Raw genomic sequence first — 19,250 nt, 5'->3', positions numbered from 1 at the left:
ACCAAAAACATAAAAACTACGTATGCATGTAGAACAGTCAATTATTTTTCCATAATTCAGGGTCCTTCTGAATCCATTTGATAGCTTCTAACCTGCAGTTTAATTAATTAACTTTTACCCTGATTCAAGATGGAAGACATTGTTCAGAAGTGCACACATTGTAATGTACAATAGATCACTTTACATAAGAACAGCCCCACTGGATCAGGCCATAGGCCCATCTAGTCCAACTTCCTGTATCTCACAGTGGCCCACCAAATGCCCCAGGGAGCACACCAGATAACAAGAGACCTCATCCTGGTGCCCTCCCTTGCATTGGCATTCTGACATAGCCCATTTCTAAAATCAGGAGGTTGCACATACACATCATGGCTTGTAACCCATAATGGATTTTTCCTCCAGAAACTTGTCCAATTCCCTTTTAAAGGCATCCAGGCCAGATGCCGTCACCACATCCTACGGCAAGGAGTTCCACAGACTGACCATATGCTGAGTAAAGAAATAATTTCTTTTGTCTGTCTTAACCCTCCCAACACTCAATTTTAGTGGATGTCCCCCGGTTGTGGTGTTATGTGAGAGTGTAAAGAGCATCTCTCTATCCCCTTTATCCTTCCCCTGCATAATTTTGTATGTCTCAATCATGTCTCCCCTCAGGCACCTCTTTTGTAGGCTGAAGAGGCCCAAATGCCGTAGCCTTTCCTCATAAGGAAGGTGCCCCAGCCCAGTAATCATCTTAGTTGCTCTCTTTTGCACCTTTTCCATTTTCCAAATTTTAAACCACGCTATAATATTTCAAATGTAGTGAAACTCATTATTTTAATCTAACCTAGTGGCACGTGTGCAGTATTAATATTCAACATTTTGTTCCCAGCCTGATCCTCTTGAATGCAAAATACTTCAGAGTGAAAAATGTAACAACTCAGAACACATTAATGTGTTAGACCAGTAGTTCCCAAACTTTTCAGTGCAGTGACCCACTTTTTAAAATGCAACTTTTGGGATTCACCTAACACCAAATGCCAGAAGTAATAGCATTAAGCAAGAGGTAATGTCATGAAGCTGGTGATGACCAGAAATAAGCAGTTTGTTCTCGCTCACCTTTGCCTGGCTCAGCCTCAGCTGCCGCCTCCACCACCATCCTGCACACTCTGGGCATCCCTTCCATTGTGATGTGTGAAAGAGAGGAAAACCTTCTCCCATAGTTTTTACGCAGGATACTTTCCTCTTCCTCAGGCACAACAAAGCCTCCCCCCAACCCACTCCCTTGATACAATTCTTCACCTTCCAGCTTTTCCTGCTCTGTTCAGGAAGTCCTACCAAAGCTTTTTGCAACAATGATAATTAAGAGGAGACAGTGTTGGTAAAAGTGATGACAGGGACCCCCTTCAGCAACAATGGCCAGTGGAGATCATATTCCAGGAACACTGAGCTGTCATCACCCGTGTCTTTGAAGGGAGAACAGAGACCATCCCACCTGAAGCAAATGGGGAAGGGGCAACACTGTGGTGGGAAGTGAGAAAGAATGATCGGAGGTCAGATATGAACAACAGATAACAAGGAAGATGAGGGAGGGGCACAGCATAAGTGGCTGCTGCCACTTGCAGTTGGAGTTTGTGTTTGTATGTGTACCTTTGGGGGAAGGGGAGGAGGGAACCCTCTGTTCCACAGGACTGGCAGCAGCAGATCCTGGCAGACAGCCTGGCAAGGATGGCTGGCTGTAGTCTTCTCTATTCCTTCTCTCCTTTACCTGCTCGCCTACCTGCCCTCTCTCTTGATGACACGTATCTGCATATGTCTCCTTTTCTTTCACACCACTCCTCTCTTTCTTCACCTTCTCCTTCCCAATTCACTTGATATTACCCAGCTACTGGAATCGCTGCTGATGCCACCCAACCTCCTTCTCCCCAAGCCCAGCCATGAACCCCACCAAAGGGCTAGTGCCCTGCTGAGACTTGGAGGTGAGCTTTGTGGTTAATGCAGTATGTGGAGTTGGCTGGTGGCTTTGCACTGCATGTGTGATCTTGGTTCTCCTTTGTACTGGGGAGGCAGAAGGGTAGTGGGGGTTCCCTTAAGGTAGGGATCCCTGACTGATTATTTTTTCCCTCCCCACTCTCTTCTCTGATTCTCTACCTCATCTCCCACCCGACATTGTGGCTGAGGAAAAACCCTCCACTAGGCTCTCTTCTGCCTGCCCCTCTTTTTCTCTTGCTTGCTATCTGTTCATATCTGTGCTTGCATCACCTCCGCCCCATGTTGCAGAACCCAGAGTGTGCAGGGTGGTGGTGGTGGCGGCAGCGGCAGTAGTCACATCTGCAACCGTGAATGGACTGAAGACCGCTGAGCTAAGGCTCTGGAAAGCTCAGCAATGCACAAGTTTTACAGTGACTCCTAGATTGCCATAACCTTTTGCAACCCACCACCATTGCAGGGCTGCCTCCCTTACCAGGGGGAAGGGGAAAAACGTCCCCTACTCCCGAGGTGCGTCCCATGGTAGCGCAGGAGGCACTGGATTCGGTGGCAGCCCTCGTGGTGCTGCTGAGCGGAGGCTCCCTGGGCAGCTCAGGATTGGGCTGCCCCTTAGGATTGGGAAGTTAGGCATTTATGATACCATCCTGTTAGTCTCTTGGTTTAAAATCATCAAGCCCACTCAAATGGAAGAAATAAACTAGTCTGAAATAGGTTTGACTTATGTTGAAAATATGTTGGAGGTGTAATTTCATCAGACACTAACATTTTTGAAGTCTGGTAGCCACTGATTTCTCATTATTGAAGCACTTATAATCCACTTTTGAATGTATTTCAGATGCGTAGAGGTCATCGCTAAAGAAGGACAGAACTTAAAAGAACTCTACTTGGTGTCCTGTAAGATCACAGATGATGGTATGTAATAATGTTTTTATATTGTTTTCTGCATCTTTCTTCAAGAGGAATTATTTACGGTGGAATGTTTTAAATTTCTTCTTTCTAAAAATGTAGAATGTATATACATGTATATTATAAACATTTTTAATGTCAAAACTCATTTAGAAATCATTATAAAGTGGTCTGTTAAATAGAAAATGGTTTGAAAAGATTGGACCCAATAATAATGCTATACTTGTTGGATTTATAGCCAAATAAAGTTATGAATAAATCTCTTTCGAATTACATATCCGTGATTCCCGTATCCGCAGTTTCACATATACAATGCAGGATCCCCTGCGCCCTCCCCTGCACACCCTCTAGAGGCCCTTCTGAGTCCCACAGAGGCCACTCATCTGCCCGTGGCCTCTGCGGGGTTCAGAAGAGCTTCCGGAGGCAAGAGGAGCACAGCTCTCCTCACTTCCGGAGGGCAGGGGTGAGGCGTCCCTGGTGTCCACAGTTTCAGGTAACCGTGGAGGTTCAAAAATGGAACCCCCATGGATACGAAGCTTCCTGGGTGAGCTTGGGCCAGTCACTTTCTCTCAGCCTCACCTACCTCACAAGATTGTTGTGAGGAAAAAAGGAGTAGAGCAACCGCATACACCGCCCCGAGCTCTTTGGAGGAAGGGCAGTATAAAAATGTGATAAATAAATACCAGGGTATGCCCGTAATGAAATTAATCAGAGGTAACTTATCTAATTGATTTAAGTGGTGTTTAGTCATGAGTAACTGTATTTAAAAATAACCTATTATCCCTTCTTAATGAATACTATATGAAATACAGGGTGCCCCCATATCTGCGGTTCCTGTATCTGCAGATTCAGTTATCCGCAGGAGCCCCCCACGCACACCCTTCTGGAGCCCAGCAGAGACCGTGGACATCCTTATAAGGCATTGAAACGTCACTTCCGGTTTTTCCACAAAACTGGAAGTTGTATTTTTCTGCATGGCAGAGGCCTCTGCTGGGCTCATATGACCCTCCAGTGGCGAGGGGAGCAGAGTTCCCCTTGGCTCTGAAAGCTGGGGGGCATGCATGTTTTCAGGTAACTGCAGGAGGTTCCAGAACTGAACCCCAGATATGGTGGCACACTTGTAGTAGAATATTTTTGAGTTGTAAATTGTAGCTCATTGAAAATATGAAAAAATGAGAGAATTACCAATGTAAAGCAATGTAGATGACACACTGACTGAATTCAGATATCATTTCAAATCATGGTTTCTGCTAGTTAGCTTCCACATGTACAGAAAAACCATGGCTAACAGCCTCTTATTTACTTTTTGTTTTCTGTCTGCTTGATACTCCCTTTGCTAGGTACTGTAAATGTAGCTGGTCAACTGATACATGACACCAAACTACGGTTAGCATAAGCCATGATTTGCGATTCCACTTCAGAGCCTAGTTTCTGATTCTGATTCCAGTTTTGACCACACACCAGTTGATAGATAACTTATCATGCATCCTTTGGTATTATGTCTAAACTAAGCCATTATTCACAAACCAGAAAAACGAATTAAAACTATGTGATGGGTGTGGGAGGCACTGATCAGAGCAAAAAAAGACCCTCCCCAGTAGACATACATATCTTTCACCATACCTGCGATTCACTATATTATGTCTGTTTTATGTAACAATATTTATAGTCATATTTAACTCGTAGAAGAAAATTAAAATAAACTGATGATTAGTTTTCTAATTTGAATTCATTCTTTATAGTTATAGGTAGAATAATGTGGTAGTGTATACCTATAGTTATAGGTATATCTATAGTTATAGGTAGAATAATGTGGAATAATATGGTATTTACCATATAGGTAAATAATGTGAGGTGGGAAAAATAGTAGTTTAAGAAAACTAGTCTTGAAGTGTGAATTACATCTGTTTTCATAAATATAGGCTGGAATCCAAAGAACTGCAGAAATAGTTCAAAATGCCCAAGAAGGTTGTCACTTTTCATTTCTTTAAGAGTAGTCCTGCACTTTATGGCAAATTGCTTTTAAAACATGAAGTGAAGTTGAAACTGGAAGGAAAATGTAAATAGCATTTTTGACATGACTTTTACCTCAGAACAATTCAGTGAAACTTAAGTTTGCAATCTTTGAATGTTGGCTATCAAAACGAATACCATGGTTTCACCAGTTCTTTATCTCAGTAAAGCAACAGTCAAACACAAACAATAGATTTATGTTAATTAAAGCACCTGAGCCCACATCTAGACTAGTCACAAACTGGGCAACAGAATTCCTTTTGTGTCAAAGGACAACTTCTTGTTTGAATGAAATTTAAAAAAATAAAATCCAGTCACTGCAGGGTCTTAAGCGCTTGACTATTGAGGAGGGGGGAAAAAGTACTACCTAGAAATAATATAGAGGATGTTAGGACCTTGGGTTCTTTTGTTGATTGTCAATGAAGAGACCTAGACACAGTTAAATCTGTTGAAAAGAAGTGGTGAGATGTATTTTGGTCCACTTGAAGAGGGTTGGCATCCCAGCCCACTTGAAACATATGCCTATTGCAGACCCCATGTAGAATATATATATTGTATCAAAGTGAGTTGGATTGAACCATTTATTGTTGGGGAAGGCTACTAAATCTTTTTTAAAAATCAGATAGTAACTAAAGCTGTTCACCAGAGACAAGATTTAATATAAATACCTGGTAGCTGAGGATCTGAATACATTTAATTCTACCTCAGCTCTTTCTCTAGGAGTGTAAGCCTCTATATTATTTGCCTTTGTTGGTATTGCAATTAAATTTTATTCCATATGAACTTTCTCCACATTTTTTTAAGTAGGAGAAAGGATGAATGACATTGTTCTTTATTACAGCTAGTAAAGAATCTGAAATTCTTTGTTTCCTATGCAGGAACATTAAGTTGCCAGATCTTTTTAGATAATAGAATTTTTGTGCTCTCTCACAAAACATGCACCTTTACTGTAACTTTGTAAGTAATACTTTTAACTCATGGAAATTACAAATTCCTGAAAATCAATAAAAACTAGAATGGGAGTGGAAAATTGAAAAGACAGTTACACAATTCTGTATGTGATCATTGTCCCTTCCCAAGCCCACATATTACCATCACCCTAATTTATTTGACACAGGGCCTCCTCATATCTAAGAAAGCGCTGCTCTTTTCTTCCTGAGCAAAATAGCAGAAAGCTATGTGTTTAATTATGCTAAGTTGATGTCACAAATCAACAAAAGTGGAAAAAATAAACAATGCACACACACTTGGAACTCTTTTCAACTCCTGAATGACAAGATCTTGCTGGACAGAAGTTTCCAAGAAGGGTACTAACAAGTCATTCACATTTATTGCAAACAAACTTAGAATCAATTCTATCCATGCACTGAATATATCTAGGCATTTATTACTAGCCATACTTTAAAACCCAAATGCAAATACCACAGTGTACTCTAAACTGGATAATATTCAGGATTGTGACAGTTAACATATACCTATTCAAACTGTAAACATTGAGAAATGGAAACTGCTGAGAAAAGTGAATTGGATGCACTTCTCTCAGCATCTTGGCAGCTCTGAGAGATGAACATCCTATCAGTGTTTTTTTTACATTTCATTGGGTATAAAGGTTATAGTTTGTGCATGTGCCATAAGGATGAAGGGGTCCTTATGCCAGGCCTGTTGCAAATAAATCTCTAACTGGAGAAAGTGCTGTTCTCTTCTATGCCTATTATAGTATAAATGTAAATCCAAGTGCCTCTTCCTTGGATGTGAAGTGTCCCCAACATTAACAGATCTGATTGTTATGATCTAGAAATTGCCTGTTTACCCACCTTTTAGGCTTTCACATTATTAGTGACTTGCTGTTTCATCTCATGAAACAGACTACACAGAGCTCAATGTAGTGCTTTTACAAATTATTTCCAAAGTAATTTAAATGTAGTCATAGTCATAGTCAATTTATTAATACGGTCAAAGACCAGCATAAACAAAATGTAACAACACTGCCTGTACAACAAAATTTAAAATTTAAAAAATTTTAACAGTTAAATGCACATCATACTAAAAACAGGAAAACAGAGAAGATAACCATCAGAATTTTTTCTCATAACTAATGATACCCTTGTGAGTTTTGCAAGCGGCTGCCAAGAAACTAGCACTCCCTCTTGTGAAGTGCGGGTTAGCTCCCTTAAGAAAATTTAAATGCATATATTCCACTACTTCCATAAGTCAAATGGAATGGTTTTATTTTTTGAAATGTCAGGGATCTTTCTGACCCAACTAAGTTAATAGCATACTTTATTTGCAATTCTCTTTCATCCAGTGCCCTATTCTTGCTTATTTATTAACTGTACATACTGAAATACATTTCATCTAATTACAAAATGCCAAGAGCTTATATGAAATGCTTCTATAAATATGTAACTACTTGGACTTTAATACACAAAAAGGAAACTATCTGAAGCAGAAAATATGTACAGATTACATTAATGAAAAAATAGACCGAGATTCAGCAGTGTCTGGTTTTGAGAGAAACTCTTTAGAAAATTATGAAATCCATGGATGTAAACTTATTTTAAAAATCTTTGTTACACTGAGCATTGGTAATTGGTATTATTAAAAGGGTAACTTTCAGTCTAACTAATAAATATATGGCTTGTTCAATGAATTATAGAGTCCTTGTGATATAGTGAAAATATATAACACAACTTCCTCTCATGGAGTCTTGAAATCCACAGGATCCTGAGCCTAATCAATGGCACAGCATTATTGATATAAAATTGGAGAATCTCCAGTATGTTACCCTGAACTCCTTTGTGCAACTGTGGGGTTCAAATATGATAAATCATTCATGTCATTTACCCTTATTATTTAATTTAATTGGCAAAAGTGCACTTGATTTTAGAATGCAGTTCTAAGTAAAGGAAAATCTTGCATAGATCCTCTAGCAGTTCAGCTCCACAAATTTGCTATATCATAATCATACATAAATCCAATCTAATTCTTTGGCAGTGCATGACCACAGTGTGTCCTGCATATGTATTCTCCGTTACCATCTGAAGTGGAGTGACATCTTGAAACCATTGGGAGGTGGGTGTAATTTTTGTTGTCTACCCACCAGGTGACATTCATGTGGGTAACAGACACTGGCCTGTTTATTTCTGCGCTGATCTCTCAAACTCCTTGACTAATCTGTAGGCAATCCCGTTGTTCAGCAGCTGTGCGAGTTAGGTGTCATAAGAACATAAGAATAGCCCCACTGGATCAGGCCATAGGCCCATCTAGTCCAGCTTCCTGTATCTTACAGCGGCCCACCAAATGCCCCAGAGAGCACACCAGATAACAAGAGACCTGCATCCTGGTGCCCTCCCTTATACATAAACAGTAAGATAAGAAGAAAATTCCTTCAGAAGTAAATTGAAGTGCATGTTTCTTTTAATTAAGACTGTACACCTTTTCTATAACTTGTTCAATAAATGAAAATGATAAATGTAGTTTATATCTAGCATGCTCCTATATGGTACATATGAAGATGCAATACATCTGACAAACTCTGGACAGTACTTAGTAGGCTGCTGGCTACTTCACTTTTTACTGACATGTAGCTCAATCCTTTGCCTGTTTACTCAGAAGGAAGTTTTACTACATTCAGTGAGACTTCCTCCTATGAAAATACGCATAGAATTGCAGCATAAGTTACCTGAGTAGAATAGAACAGGATCTCACTGTAATTAACAGCCCAATCCTATGCATGTCTACTCAGAAATAAGTCCTATTATAGTCAATGGGGTTTATTCCCAGATAAGTGTGGATAGGATGGCAGCCAGAATCAACAGTTTCTCTTGATTACGATAGAGCTCATCCTATCACTTCTGACACACGGAATCCAGTTTTGTCAAGTTAAAGAGTGTTTGATGTTTCATTGTTGTCATCAAAACTTATTCATTGAATATGGTTGATGGCACATTAACTTGCTCTTTGGATCTTAAAAACCAATACGGGGGGGGTGGGTGGGTGGGTATGAAATTAAGACATAACTCTTTGCAAACAGAGTATAGAGTATAGAACTGCAAACAGAGTATATAACTGTAGCCTTTCCCCAGAACATTCAGCATTCCACTGCTTTCTTAAAGGAACAGATCACCATAATTGAAATTTTGTGGGAAAATATCTAGGGTTACAACAAAACCTTACTACTAATGGAGAAATCTGGTCTAATGGATACTGAAATAAAAGAGTGTTTGACTTATCCTTTTAAAAGAAATGTGAGATCTAGTAAAATGGTTTATTACTCCTTTAGCCTAAGCAGATAATGGTAAGAAAACAGCTATGTATGTTTGCTAAGCTGAGAACAAAGTACTGCTAAATAAGTAGATTCAGCAGTGTGTGTGTCTGAGGAAAAACTCACTGTGTTGTAAAGAAACTAAAAAAAAAGAATTGTTCAAGCTTTCTCTGGGGGAGAAAACCACTGGGCAACTGTGATAGTTTTTCCACTCTCCTCTGACCCACAGTAAGTCACTGTGAAATCATTTTTTAGACAAAATAGGGAAAGTGATGGTGCATGCAAGGTATCTCTGCATTAGACTTTTCCGATAAGGTAAGCTGACCTGCCAAGTGGCTGATCTAAAAAGAAGAATGGATGCAACTAATAGCACAATCCAAGCAGAACAGTCAGAACAAACTATTGTAAACAGTTTTGCTGAATATATTGGGGGTTTTTTAGAGGCCACTGGGACAGATGCTGCAAAATGGGGAAAGAGTTGCAGATAGAAATTACTTAGATGGTAAAGCTGTTGGAGGGCAATGAGGGATGGACTCTATATTCTTCCAGGAAAATAGCTTCCTGAAGTTTTGATTTTAAATCATAGCTGGATTTATTTGCTGGCATCTCAGAAAATACCCTGGAGACAACAGAGCAGTTCCTGATTTAAAATAAAAAAATACATTGACAGTGGGGCAAAAACAGTTTAATGGGTGGAGAGAAATTACTTGAACAAACGACTGTAGGAGCAAGGAAAACATGGAAATAGACCTCCATATTTCATCTTCAGTTCCTTTTCTTAAAGGAAACATTGAAGTTTTTATGACTTGCCGTGCAATCATATGCAGGTTTACTCAGAAGTAAGTCTCACAGTATTCAATGGGACTTACTCCCAGGTAAGTGAGGATAGGATTGCATTGTCAGTTGATTATAATTTTCTCAAGTAATTTTATTTTTGGGTTTGTTGCAGCATACTAACATTGATACATAATTTTTATACGAGTAGAACTTTTCAAACTCAACATTGTATTGCATCACCACAACAAATTTCAGGGATTTAGTTATCATTAAAATCTGCTTGGTAAAAAGACAAATATTTGCATCTCTGTAAAGAATGTTTCTTATCAGTGGGCTGAACTGCAATGGCTTCCGAAGTAATACTGGAGAGAATGGAATATGTTGTTATTATGCTTTACAGTGACAATACTCGATTTTAAGTTATGACTCTGGCAGGATTTTTTTCTGCTCACATTTCACCATCACAAGAATGAAAGTGATTCTTATGTAAATATATTAAGAGATATCTAAGCTTATGATTGAGCATTATCAAAATACACCATTATCAAATTCAAGGTTCAAATTTTGATGAAACTTCAAAAGGTCTTCTTGTGAGCTTGTTTTGTTGCCTGGAGCTTTATACTTCTGTATAAAGATGGAGAGTACCAACAGACTTCTAAAAGAAGTACAATCTAATCAAAAAGTTAGAATGTTTTAGTATTTGATTTTATATTAACCAAATCATATCCTATCTATGACATTTCAGTGAATGAGAGAATATGCAATAACATATTCAAATGCAATAACAACCATTCAAAACTTTGACAGTAGATTTTCCCAGTGAACTACATGTAGTGTCATTGTAGAATCTATTGATCTCTGCAGTTTCTTCATTTCAGTCCAGTTGAACCTGTTTGCAACTTTAAAATATGCTTCTGTGCCTCTTCTGTAGTTAGTTTCTTCCATTTCATTATTTCATTTCATTCTCATTCATTTCATTTCTCATTCATCATTTCATGCCATTTCTTATTTCATTTCATTCTCAACTGCCTCTGAAAGTAGAACTAGATCCAAGGAGTACAAACTGCAAGAGAAGAGATTCCGATTGGATATCAGGCAACAATTCTTGATGGTAAGGGAGGTTCGGCAGTGGAATAGATTGCCAAGGGAGGTGGTGGATTCTCCCTCACTGGAAATCTTTAAGCAGAGGCTCAACAAGCACCTGCTGGAAATGCTCTAGGAGGATTTCCTGCTACAGGCAGGGGGATGGATTCAATGAACTTTTAGGTCCCTTCCAACTCCATGTTTGTATGATTCTATGATTATCTTGTCTCTATACGTCAGTGTCTCTCAAACTGTGGGTTGGGTCCCACTAGGTGGGTCACGAGCCAGTGTCAGGTGGGTCCCCATTCATTTCAATATTTAATATTTAAGATGTTAGACTTGATACTACCATGGTATGTGACTGCATTTGGGGAAATGTTACAGACCTGTACTTTTAACTAGCTACTGTTTATAGTCTTTTAACAATGATAGTCAATGGGACTTACTCCTGGTAAGTGTGGGTAGGATTGCAACCTAAGACTGTTAAAAATGTTCCTGCTTGATTATGTCACTTCAGGTCATGACATCACTTCTGGTAGGTGCTGACATATTCTCATTCTAAAAAGTGGGTCCCAGTGCTAAATGTGTGAGAACCGGATGTGGTGATGGTGTCTGGCCTGGATGCCTTTATAAGGAGATTGGACAAGTTTCTGGAGGAAAAATCCATTACGGGTTACAAGCCACAATGTGCATGTACAACCTCCTGATTTTAGAAATGGCCTATGTCAGAATGCCAGATGCAAGGGAGGGTGCCAGAATGAGGTCTTTTGTTATCTGGTGTGCTCCCTGGGACATTTGGTGGGCTGCTGTGAGATACAGGAAGCTGGACTAGATGGGCCTATAGCCTGATCCAGTGGGGCTATTCTTATGTTCTTATGTTGCTATACATCATTAATTCTCAAACTAGGGATCATGACCTAAGTGGGCAGTGCATGAATGTTTTTGATGGTTGCAGGAAGCAGCATTCTTTGTAAACTGTGCAACAACCCAACTGGAATTGAGGCCCTGCGCAGCTTCCCTCTAGGTATTGTAAAGCATGATGATGTTATCACCGAGCACTTCAGAGGTTTTTGTTGTTGTTATGAGCATGTACAACTCCATGTGTTGCTGACATGAGAGAAAAACTGTATATACAGTTGCAGTCAGTAAAGTTTGAGAAACACTGCTATATATCATCGGCCTCTTCGGGGAAACTGAAAGGTTTCTCAACACCATGAACTTCTGTTCCTTTCACTGGTCCTGAGGAGCTTGTCATGGAATCACTGCACTTTATGTGTGCTTTTTTCCTTTCTGTGGAGATTTCCATGTGTCATTCTATGTTTCCTAATGGTGGGAATTTTAGCCACCGCCCCCCACCTCTGGTCACCAAGAGTGCTCCATAGATCCTTAGTTGTTTGCTTCATTTGCATGGCTCTTCCTGTTGAAAAACCAGGAATGCTTTGTTAAAGGATGAGTCTCTGGATTGACTCATGTTCCTGCCAGTCCTCTTCCCAAGAAGGGGGAAGGTAGAGGTCATATCAGGGCCTCTGAGAGGAATTTATCAGGAGGTACAAGGTTTCTTTTCGGTCCCTTCCCAAAGAGTGTGGGGGTGAAACAGAGTGCGGGGTGGAAATGGGGGTGGGCTGAATGGGGGCAAGCAGGCAGGGGGAAAGTGGCAACAGCTGGAATAGTCTTTGGAGCCAGATCTACCAGTCTTCCCAATGCACAGCTCAGGTCTACCTGCCTGCCCACTGTTATCAGGGGTTAGACCAGTTAGATCAGGGGTCTCTAAACTTTTCGACTGAAGGGCCGCATCAAATATCTGGTACAGTGTCGAAGGCCGGAAAAAAAATTTTAAATAAATACATTAGAGATGGAACTTAGATGAATGAATGAGTGCAAATGCCCAGGATTTCTCTAATCACCAACACAGCCTAAGAAATAAAGTACAAACTTAAATTGGCCCCATTCCCCCACCCTACAGGCATAATTCTGGTTGTGTTTGGGCAACTGGGCCAAAGTCTCTCGGGATCAGAGGCTGGCCACGGGCCGGATAGAGGCTGGCTGCAGCCCGCATCTGGCCCCCGGGCTGGAGTTTGGAGACACCTGAGTTAGATAATATGGAGGTAATATGGAAAACCTAATATGCTCCTAAGTCTCTCTAAAATATTTGAAGTATAGAAAATCATTGCAGGAGATTAGTAGCACTGTATTTAGGCTCACACTAGAATGTAAAGTGTCCTGTGTGGACCAAAATGTACTTCTGCAACAGTGATAGTTCCACAGCTGTGGCCTGAGCTTGTATACACTCCTTCATGGTAAGTGGATTCACAAGCCTAAGAGTTACTGTAGCAAGCTTGTTTCCTCCCAGATGTGACAGTTAAGGAATGTATGCATTCCTGGGCCTGGTGTATATGGCTTGTGGCAGTAGTCTCCACCTTGTGCCAATGATAGTGCCCCCAGCATCCCATGTGACACTGTGTCGGGGAACAAAAGAATTAATTTACATTTAAAATTTGAATAAATTTACATAAGTTTACATTAATGAATATATTAAAAATGAACTTATATGAATGAATGAAGGTCTTGCAATAGCTCAAGGCCTATAAAAGGCCTTGCACAAAGCAACTGTGCACAAAGCACAAAGCAAGACTGGCCTTTCCTTTGCTGCGGCTACTGCATCACAGATGTAAAATATCCAGCAGTGGAGTGAGCCCTCATCCCACAGCTCGCGCGAGAGGTCAAACAGTTGCCCTCATGCTGAAAGCAGTTTCGTTGGGCCAGTGCGGGCTCCAACAAATCTCCAGAGGGCCAGAGGCTCATTGGAGACTGGGGGCTCCCTGAGGGTTGCATTTGGAGCCCTTGAGGGCTGCAAATGGCCCCAGGGCTCGGGTTTGGGCACCCCTGCACTAAGGAGATTGTATGTTGTAACAGATTGGTTTGTCCTGGTTTACATGTAAACAGTTCAGGGAAATTCTCTAAAGTCTAACGAAGCTCCACTTGTTGCGGGTAAGCTAGGTCCTCTGGTAGCTTGACATCATCTAAAGTTTCCAAATTTTCCTCCTCTGGATCCAACCAGTAGTCATCTAGCTGGTGTGATTCTGTGCTGTGAAAACCTTGTACAAAGAACAAGTTAGTTGGATCACGCTCCACTAATTGTTTAAGCCGGTTTGCATGTAACACAGTAGGCTTCTGTTGCTTGGTCTCCTCCTATACTAGGAAATTGTCATTAGGGAAACATTTCAAAATCACAAAGCCTTTTTGCCACTTAGGCTTGAGTTTATGTTGGTGTTCAGGTACTAGCACAAGCACTTTCATGCCCTCTGCCAACTCATGAGGTCTGGTTTTTAGATCATAACATCTCTTTTGTTCAGTTTGAGTCATTTCTAGGTTTTGTTTGGCAAATTCACGCACAGTCTCTAGATTGTCACGCATTTTGGTAAAATATTCAGCAACAGGTACTGGCGTCTCATCTAATTGACCTTCCCAAGAAGACTTGAGTAAGTGCAAAGGTGTAGTTATGTTTCTGCCATAGATAAGCTGATGAGGTGAATAGCCCAAAGCTTCACTAGGGGTGTCATTGTAGGCAGAACACAAAAATGGTATAGCTTTGTCCCAAGACTGTCAATAATCATAACAGAATTTTCTCGAAGTTGTCCTGGTTGCTAACCCCTCATAGTTCTTACCCCTCCCAACTGGAGATTAGTAAGTAACTGTAGAGTAAGTTCATTATAAGAAGTGCCCTGACCTGTGTGTTAGTAAAGAGTGACTGAAGGTGTCAACCTCCTAGCCTCTCTTCCCAAAAGGGAGTGTGTCATGAATGAGTACATGTTAGACCTAGGTTGGCATGTGAAGCCTGAACCAAACTAAGACAGTGTAACTGAGAAGTTGCTAGCAGTTCCCAGCTGCAGGAATGTGAGTAAATAAACAAAAGGATTTGTGGTCTCCCCTTTGCTGATCAGGAAGGACAGATAACAAGAATTACAACCAATTGGAATGTTTAGCACCTTAGCAGACAGAGAGGAGCCTTATCAAGGGTGATGGAGTGCAGCTGTGGATCTCCAGGTGGAGGGGTAAGAACTATGAGGGGTTAGCAACCAGGCCAACTTCGAGAAGGTTCTGTTCCTCAAGGGTTCTGATTGGACAGTCTAATAAGTATGAAGTCACCTCAGTACTATTAGCATAAGAAGTATAATAATGAGTGCCCAGGGGGTGGGAGAGGGCCTTCCTGAACAGAGTTTTGGGTGCAACATCCTGCACACGTGTGAGCTCCATTGTCCATCATGGGCACCTGGCCCCATAGGTAGACCTGGAGCTAAGAGATCTACAAGAGTAACTGACCAATCTACACAAAGAGTAGATTGTGAGCCCCTTTGGGACAGGGAGCCATTAGATATTTGATTTTCTCTGTAAACCGCTTTGTGAACTTTTTGTTGAAAAGCGGTATATAAATACTGTTGTTGTTGTTGTTGTTGTTGTTGACCCAAGTGAGAGATAGGTATTAATAGAGATAGCCAGATAGCTTTATTATTTTATTGCTGATATGTTTCCTTGATGTTTATGCCTCTAGCATTTGCTGCCTTATTGTAGAGCAGGGGTGCTCAATAGGTGGATCGCGATCTACCAGTAGATCGCAAGGCAAAATGAGTAGATCGCGGAGCCCTGTCTCTCCAAACTGTTAATATGTCAGTTTCGTCTAGTGACTAGACGAAACTGACATATTTAGCTGACACTGAAACTGACACTTTAGCTGCTCTTCAGGCATGCAGCAACAAAACTGACGAAACTGACTAGACTCCAGCAGGGGCTCCATACATTAAAGGGGGTGTCTGTCAGATGCTTCCTTCCCCCCTGGTAGATCTCCGGGCCTTGCTGGGTTTCAAAGTAGCTCTCGAGCCAAAAAAGTGTGAGCACCCCTGTTGTAGAGTGTGTAACCTTATGTACTTAATAAACTAAAATACCTTTTACTAAGTTGTTTCATTGTCTGTTGGGAACTTCTTCTTGTATTGGCAACCTTCAGTCTCGAAAGACTATGGTATCGCGCTCTGAAAGGTGGTTCTGGAACAGCGTCTAGTGTGGCTGAAAAGGCCAATCCGGGAGTGACAATCCCTTCCACACCGGGAGCAAGTGCAGTCTGTCCCTGGTCTGTCTCCCTGGCTATGGGCCTTCCTTCTTTGCCTCTTAGCCTCAGACTGTTGGCAAAGTGTCTCTTCAAACTGGGAAAGGCCATGCTGCACAGCCTGCCTCCAAGTGGGCCGCTCAGAGGCCAGGGTTTCCCACTTGTTGAGGTCCATCCCAACATTCTCTGTTGGGAACAGAGGTTCAGAATCCTGCCTAGCCATTTAGCACGCTACCAAGTGCTCATTGGACTTGAGGACTTTAATTGGAGAAAGAGCTTAGTGCCTGCAAGGGATAGAATTAAGCCTAGAGGGTCTCAGTGTCCCTGGACTGAGGCACTGGCACGTACAGGGTGGTGGCAGTACTACTGGGCAAGGGGCCTTTAGAGCTTTAGGGTTCGAAAACCAAGAACCCTAAGCACCCAACCCCCCCCCTTTGTTTACGACACTCCTCTTTGGCAGGATCACATCCAACCCTTCTGCAGCCTCATTCCACTTTGCAAATGTTTGGCAGAGGTCTGAATTTTAAAACATCAGGATATAATTTCCATCTGAAACAAAGTCCGAGGTTACAGTTCAGTGCACCACTGCTTAAGAATAACACCCATGGAAAGCAATGGGTCTACTTCTGAGTAAATCAGATTGCAACTCTGTGTAGCTGTGCTGTTTATGCTCAGTCCTTGTTGATTGTGTCTGTGCTTCGAATTGAATTGCCCACTCCCAGTTGTGTGTTACATGTTGTATGTTATATGTAGAACCTCTGGCTTAACACACCAGGCACCTTAAAGAAGGAATTGATTAATGGTTCTACTGGTATGTTGTTTACAGGGCACTTACTCTGATGGTGTCTACAAAAAGATGTGTAGACCAGAATTTAAAAAGTTAATGAATAAAAATGTATCTTATGATCTTTTACTATTTTTTTAATAAATTAGAGACTGTACAATTCTTCAGTAACAATTAGTGGTAGGTTATTTTTCAGGATCTGGTCTTGGGTAATATCAGACAAAACTATAATCAGACACACCCCTAAGTTTAACCCCCAACTTATCCAGGGGTCATAGAAAATTCTATGATTTTTGGCTCAGAACCAGCTCTTGGTTAATCTGTGAGATCGACTTATAGGTGAGTGTCTACAGTGTATTAGTTGGCAACCTTCAGTCTCGAAAGACTATGGTATCGCGCTCTGAAAGGTGGTTCTGGAACAGCGTCTAGTGTGGCTGAAAAGGCCGATTCGGGAGTGACAATCCCTTCCACACTGGGAGCAAGTGCAGTCTGTCCCTGGCCTGTCTCCCTGGCTATGGGCCTTCCTTCTTTGCCTCTTAGCCTCAGACTGTTGGCCAAGTGTCTCTTCAAACTGGGAAAGGCCATGTTGCACAGCCTGCCTCCAAGCGGGCCGCTCAGAGGCCAGAGTTTCCCACTTGTTGAGGTCCACTCCTAAGGCCTTCAGATCCCTCTTGCAGATGTCCTTGTATCGCAGCTGTGGTCTACCTGTAGGGCGCTTTCCTTGCACGAGTTCTCCATAGAGGAGATCCTTTGGGATCCGGCCATCATCCATTCTCACAACATGACCGAGCCAACGCAGGCGTCTCTGTTTCAGTAGTGCATACATGCTAGGGATTCCAGCACGTTCCAGGACTGTGTTGTTTGGAACTTTGTCCTGCCAGGTGATGCAGAGAATACGTCGGAGGCAGCGCATGTGGAAAGCATTCAGTTTCCTCTCCTGTTGTGAGTGAAGAGTCCATGACTCGCTGCAGTACAGAAGTGTACTCAGGACGCAAGCTCTGTAGACCTGGATCTTGGTATGTTCCATCAGCTTCTTGTTGGACCAGACTCTCTTTGTGAGTCTGGAAAACGTGGTAGCTGCTTTACCGATGCGTTTGTTTAGCTCGGTATCGAGAGAAAGAGTGTCGGAGATCGTTGAGCCAAGGTACACAAAGTCATGGACAACCTCCAGTTCATGCGCAGAGATTGTAATGCAGGGAGGTGAGTCCACATCCTGAACCATGACCTGTGTTTTCTTCAGGCTGATTGTCAGTCCAAAATCTTGGCAGGCCTTGCTAAAACGATCCATGAGCTGCTGGAGATCTTTGGCAGAGTGGGTAGTGATAGCTGCATCGTTGGCAAAGAGGAAGTCACACAGACATTTCAGCTGGACTTTGGACTTTGCTCTCAGTCTGGAGAGGTTGAAGAGCTTTCCATCTGATCTGGTCCGGAGATAGATGCCTTCTGTTGTAGTTCCAAAGGCCTGCTTCAGCAGGACAGCGAAGAAGATCCCAAACAAGGTTGGTGCAAGAACACAGCCCTGCTTCACGCCGCTTCGGATGTCAAAGGGGTGTGATGTGGAGCCATCAAAAGACAACAGTGCCCTTCATGTTCTTGTGGAAGGATCTGATGATGCTGAGGAGCCTGGGTGGACATCCAATCTTGGGGAGAATCTTGAAGAGGCCATCCCTGCTGACCAGGTCGAAAGCCTTCGTGAGATCTATGAAGGCTATAAAGAGTGGAAGCACTCTGTGAAGAGTGGCTGTGAAGGCTATAAAGAGTGGCTATAAAGCACTGTGGGCAGAGACTGCCCATGAGCATAAAGACTGTGACTGCATTTAATTTTAAGAGAGAGAGATCTTGCTGCATATCTAATCAGCCTGTGATACAATGGGTGAAAGCGTGAGAGACTAATTTCACAAGATGCTTCAAGAATGGTTTCTAATACGTGATCAAGAAATGATAGGTTTTTGGAAGAGTCAGAGTATTCTCTGAGGTAATTCTGGAATTGCTTTGCTGTCTGAACTACTTGTACTGAACATCCTCTTAATACATTTGGCAGGATGCCATATTATCAACCTCATGCCAGGAGTACAAGAGCTAATCATGCTGATGCATAGACTGCTATGAAATCGCATTTCATTCTTTCAGGAATTGAGCTAGGTATCACAAAAGTGAGGAATTTATTAATTTGGTCAGAGCTTCTCTGTTATGTAGCCATTTGTCAAATCTATTGAACATGGATTCTAAAGTGAAAAAGGGTCTGTGTAGTCTTGGTTTCACACCATTCTATAATTGGTTTTAAGAATATACAGGGTGAACCAAGAGTAGGTGGACAGTTGGTGGAATAGGGTTTGTGTTAGGGTTATACTATAATG

The 19,250-nt window shown here is 41.7% G+C and overlaps 1 protein-coding gene across 1 annotated transcript in view; it reads left to right on the top strand.

The window, feature by feature from the left end:
• FBXL17 (F-box and leucine rich repeat protein 17) overlaps positions 1 to 19,250 on the top strand; it is a 219,064-nt gene that overhangs the window by 129,429 nt on the left and 70,385 nt on the right. The window contains exon 7 of the mRNA XM_066615792.1: positions 2,804 to 2,880. Within this exon, the coding sequence (XP_066471889.1) occupies positions 2,804 to 2,880 (77 nt within the window). The remainder of the gene's footprint in view (positions 1 to 2,803; positions 2,881 to 19,250) is intronic.

Source organism: Tiliqua scincoides, chromosome 2 (genome assembly GCF_035046505.1).
Source record: "Tiliqua scincoides isolate rTilSci1 chromosome 2, rTilSci1.hap2, whole genome shotgun sequence".
NCBI classification, from domain to species: domain Eukaryota; kingdom Metazoa; phylum Chordata; class Lepidosauria; order Squamata; family Scincidae; genus Tiliqua; species Tiliqua scincoides.
Note: the sequence above shows the minus strand (reverse complement) of the source record. Positions and strands in the feature narration are given on the sequence as shown.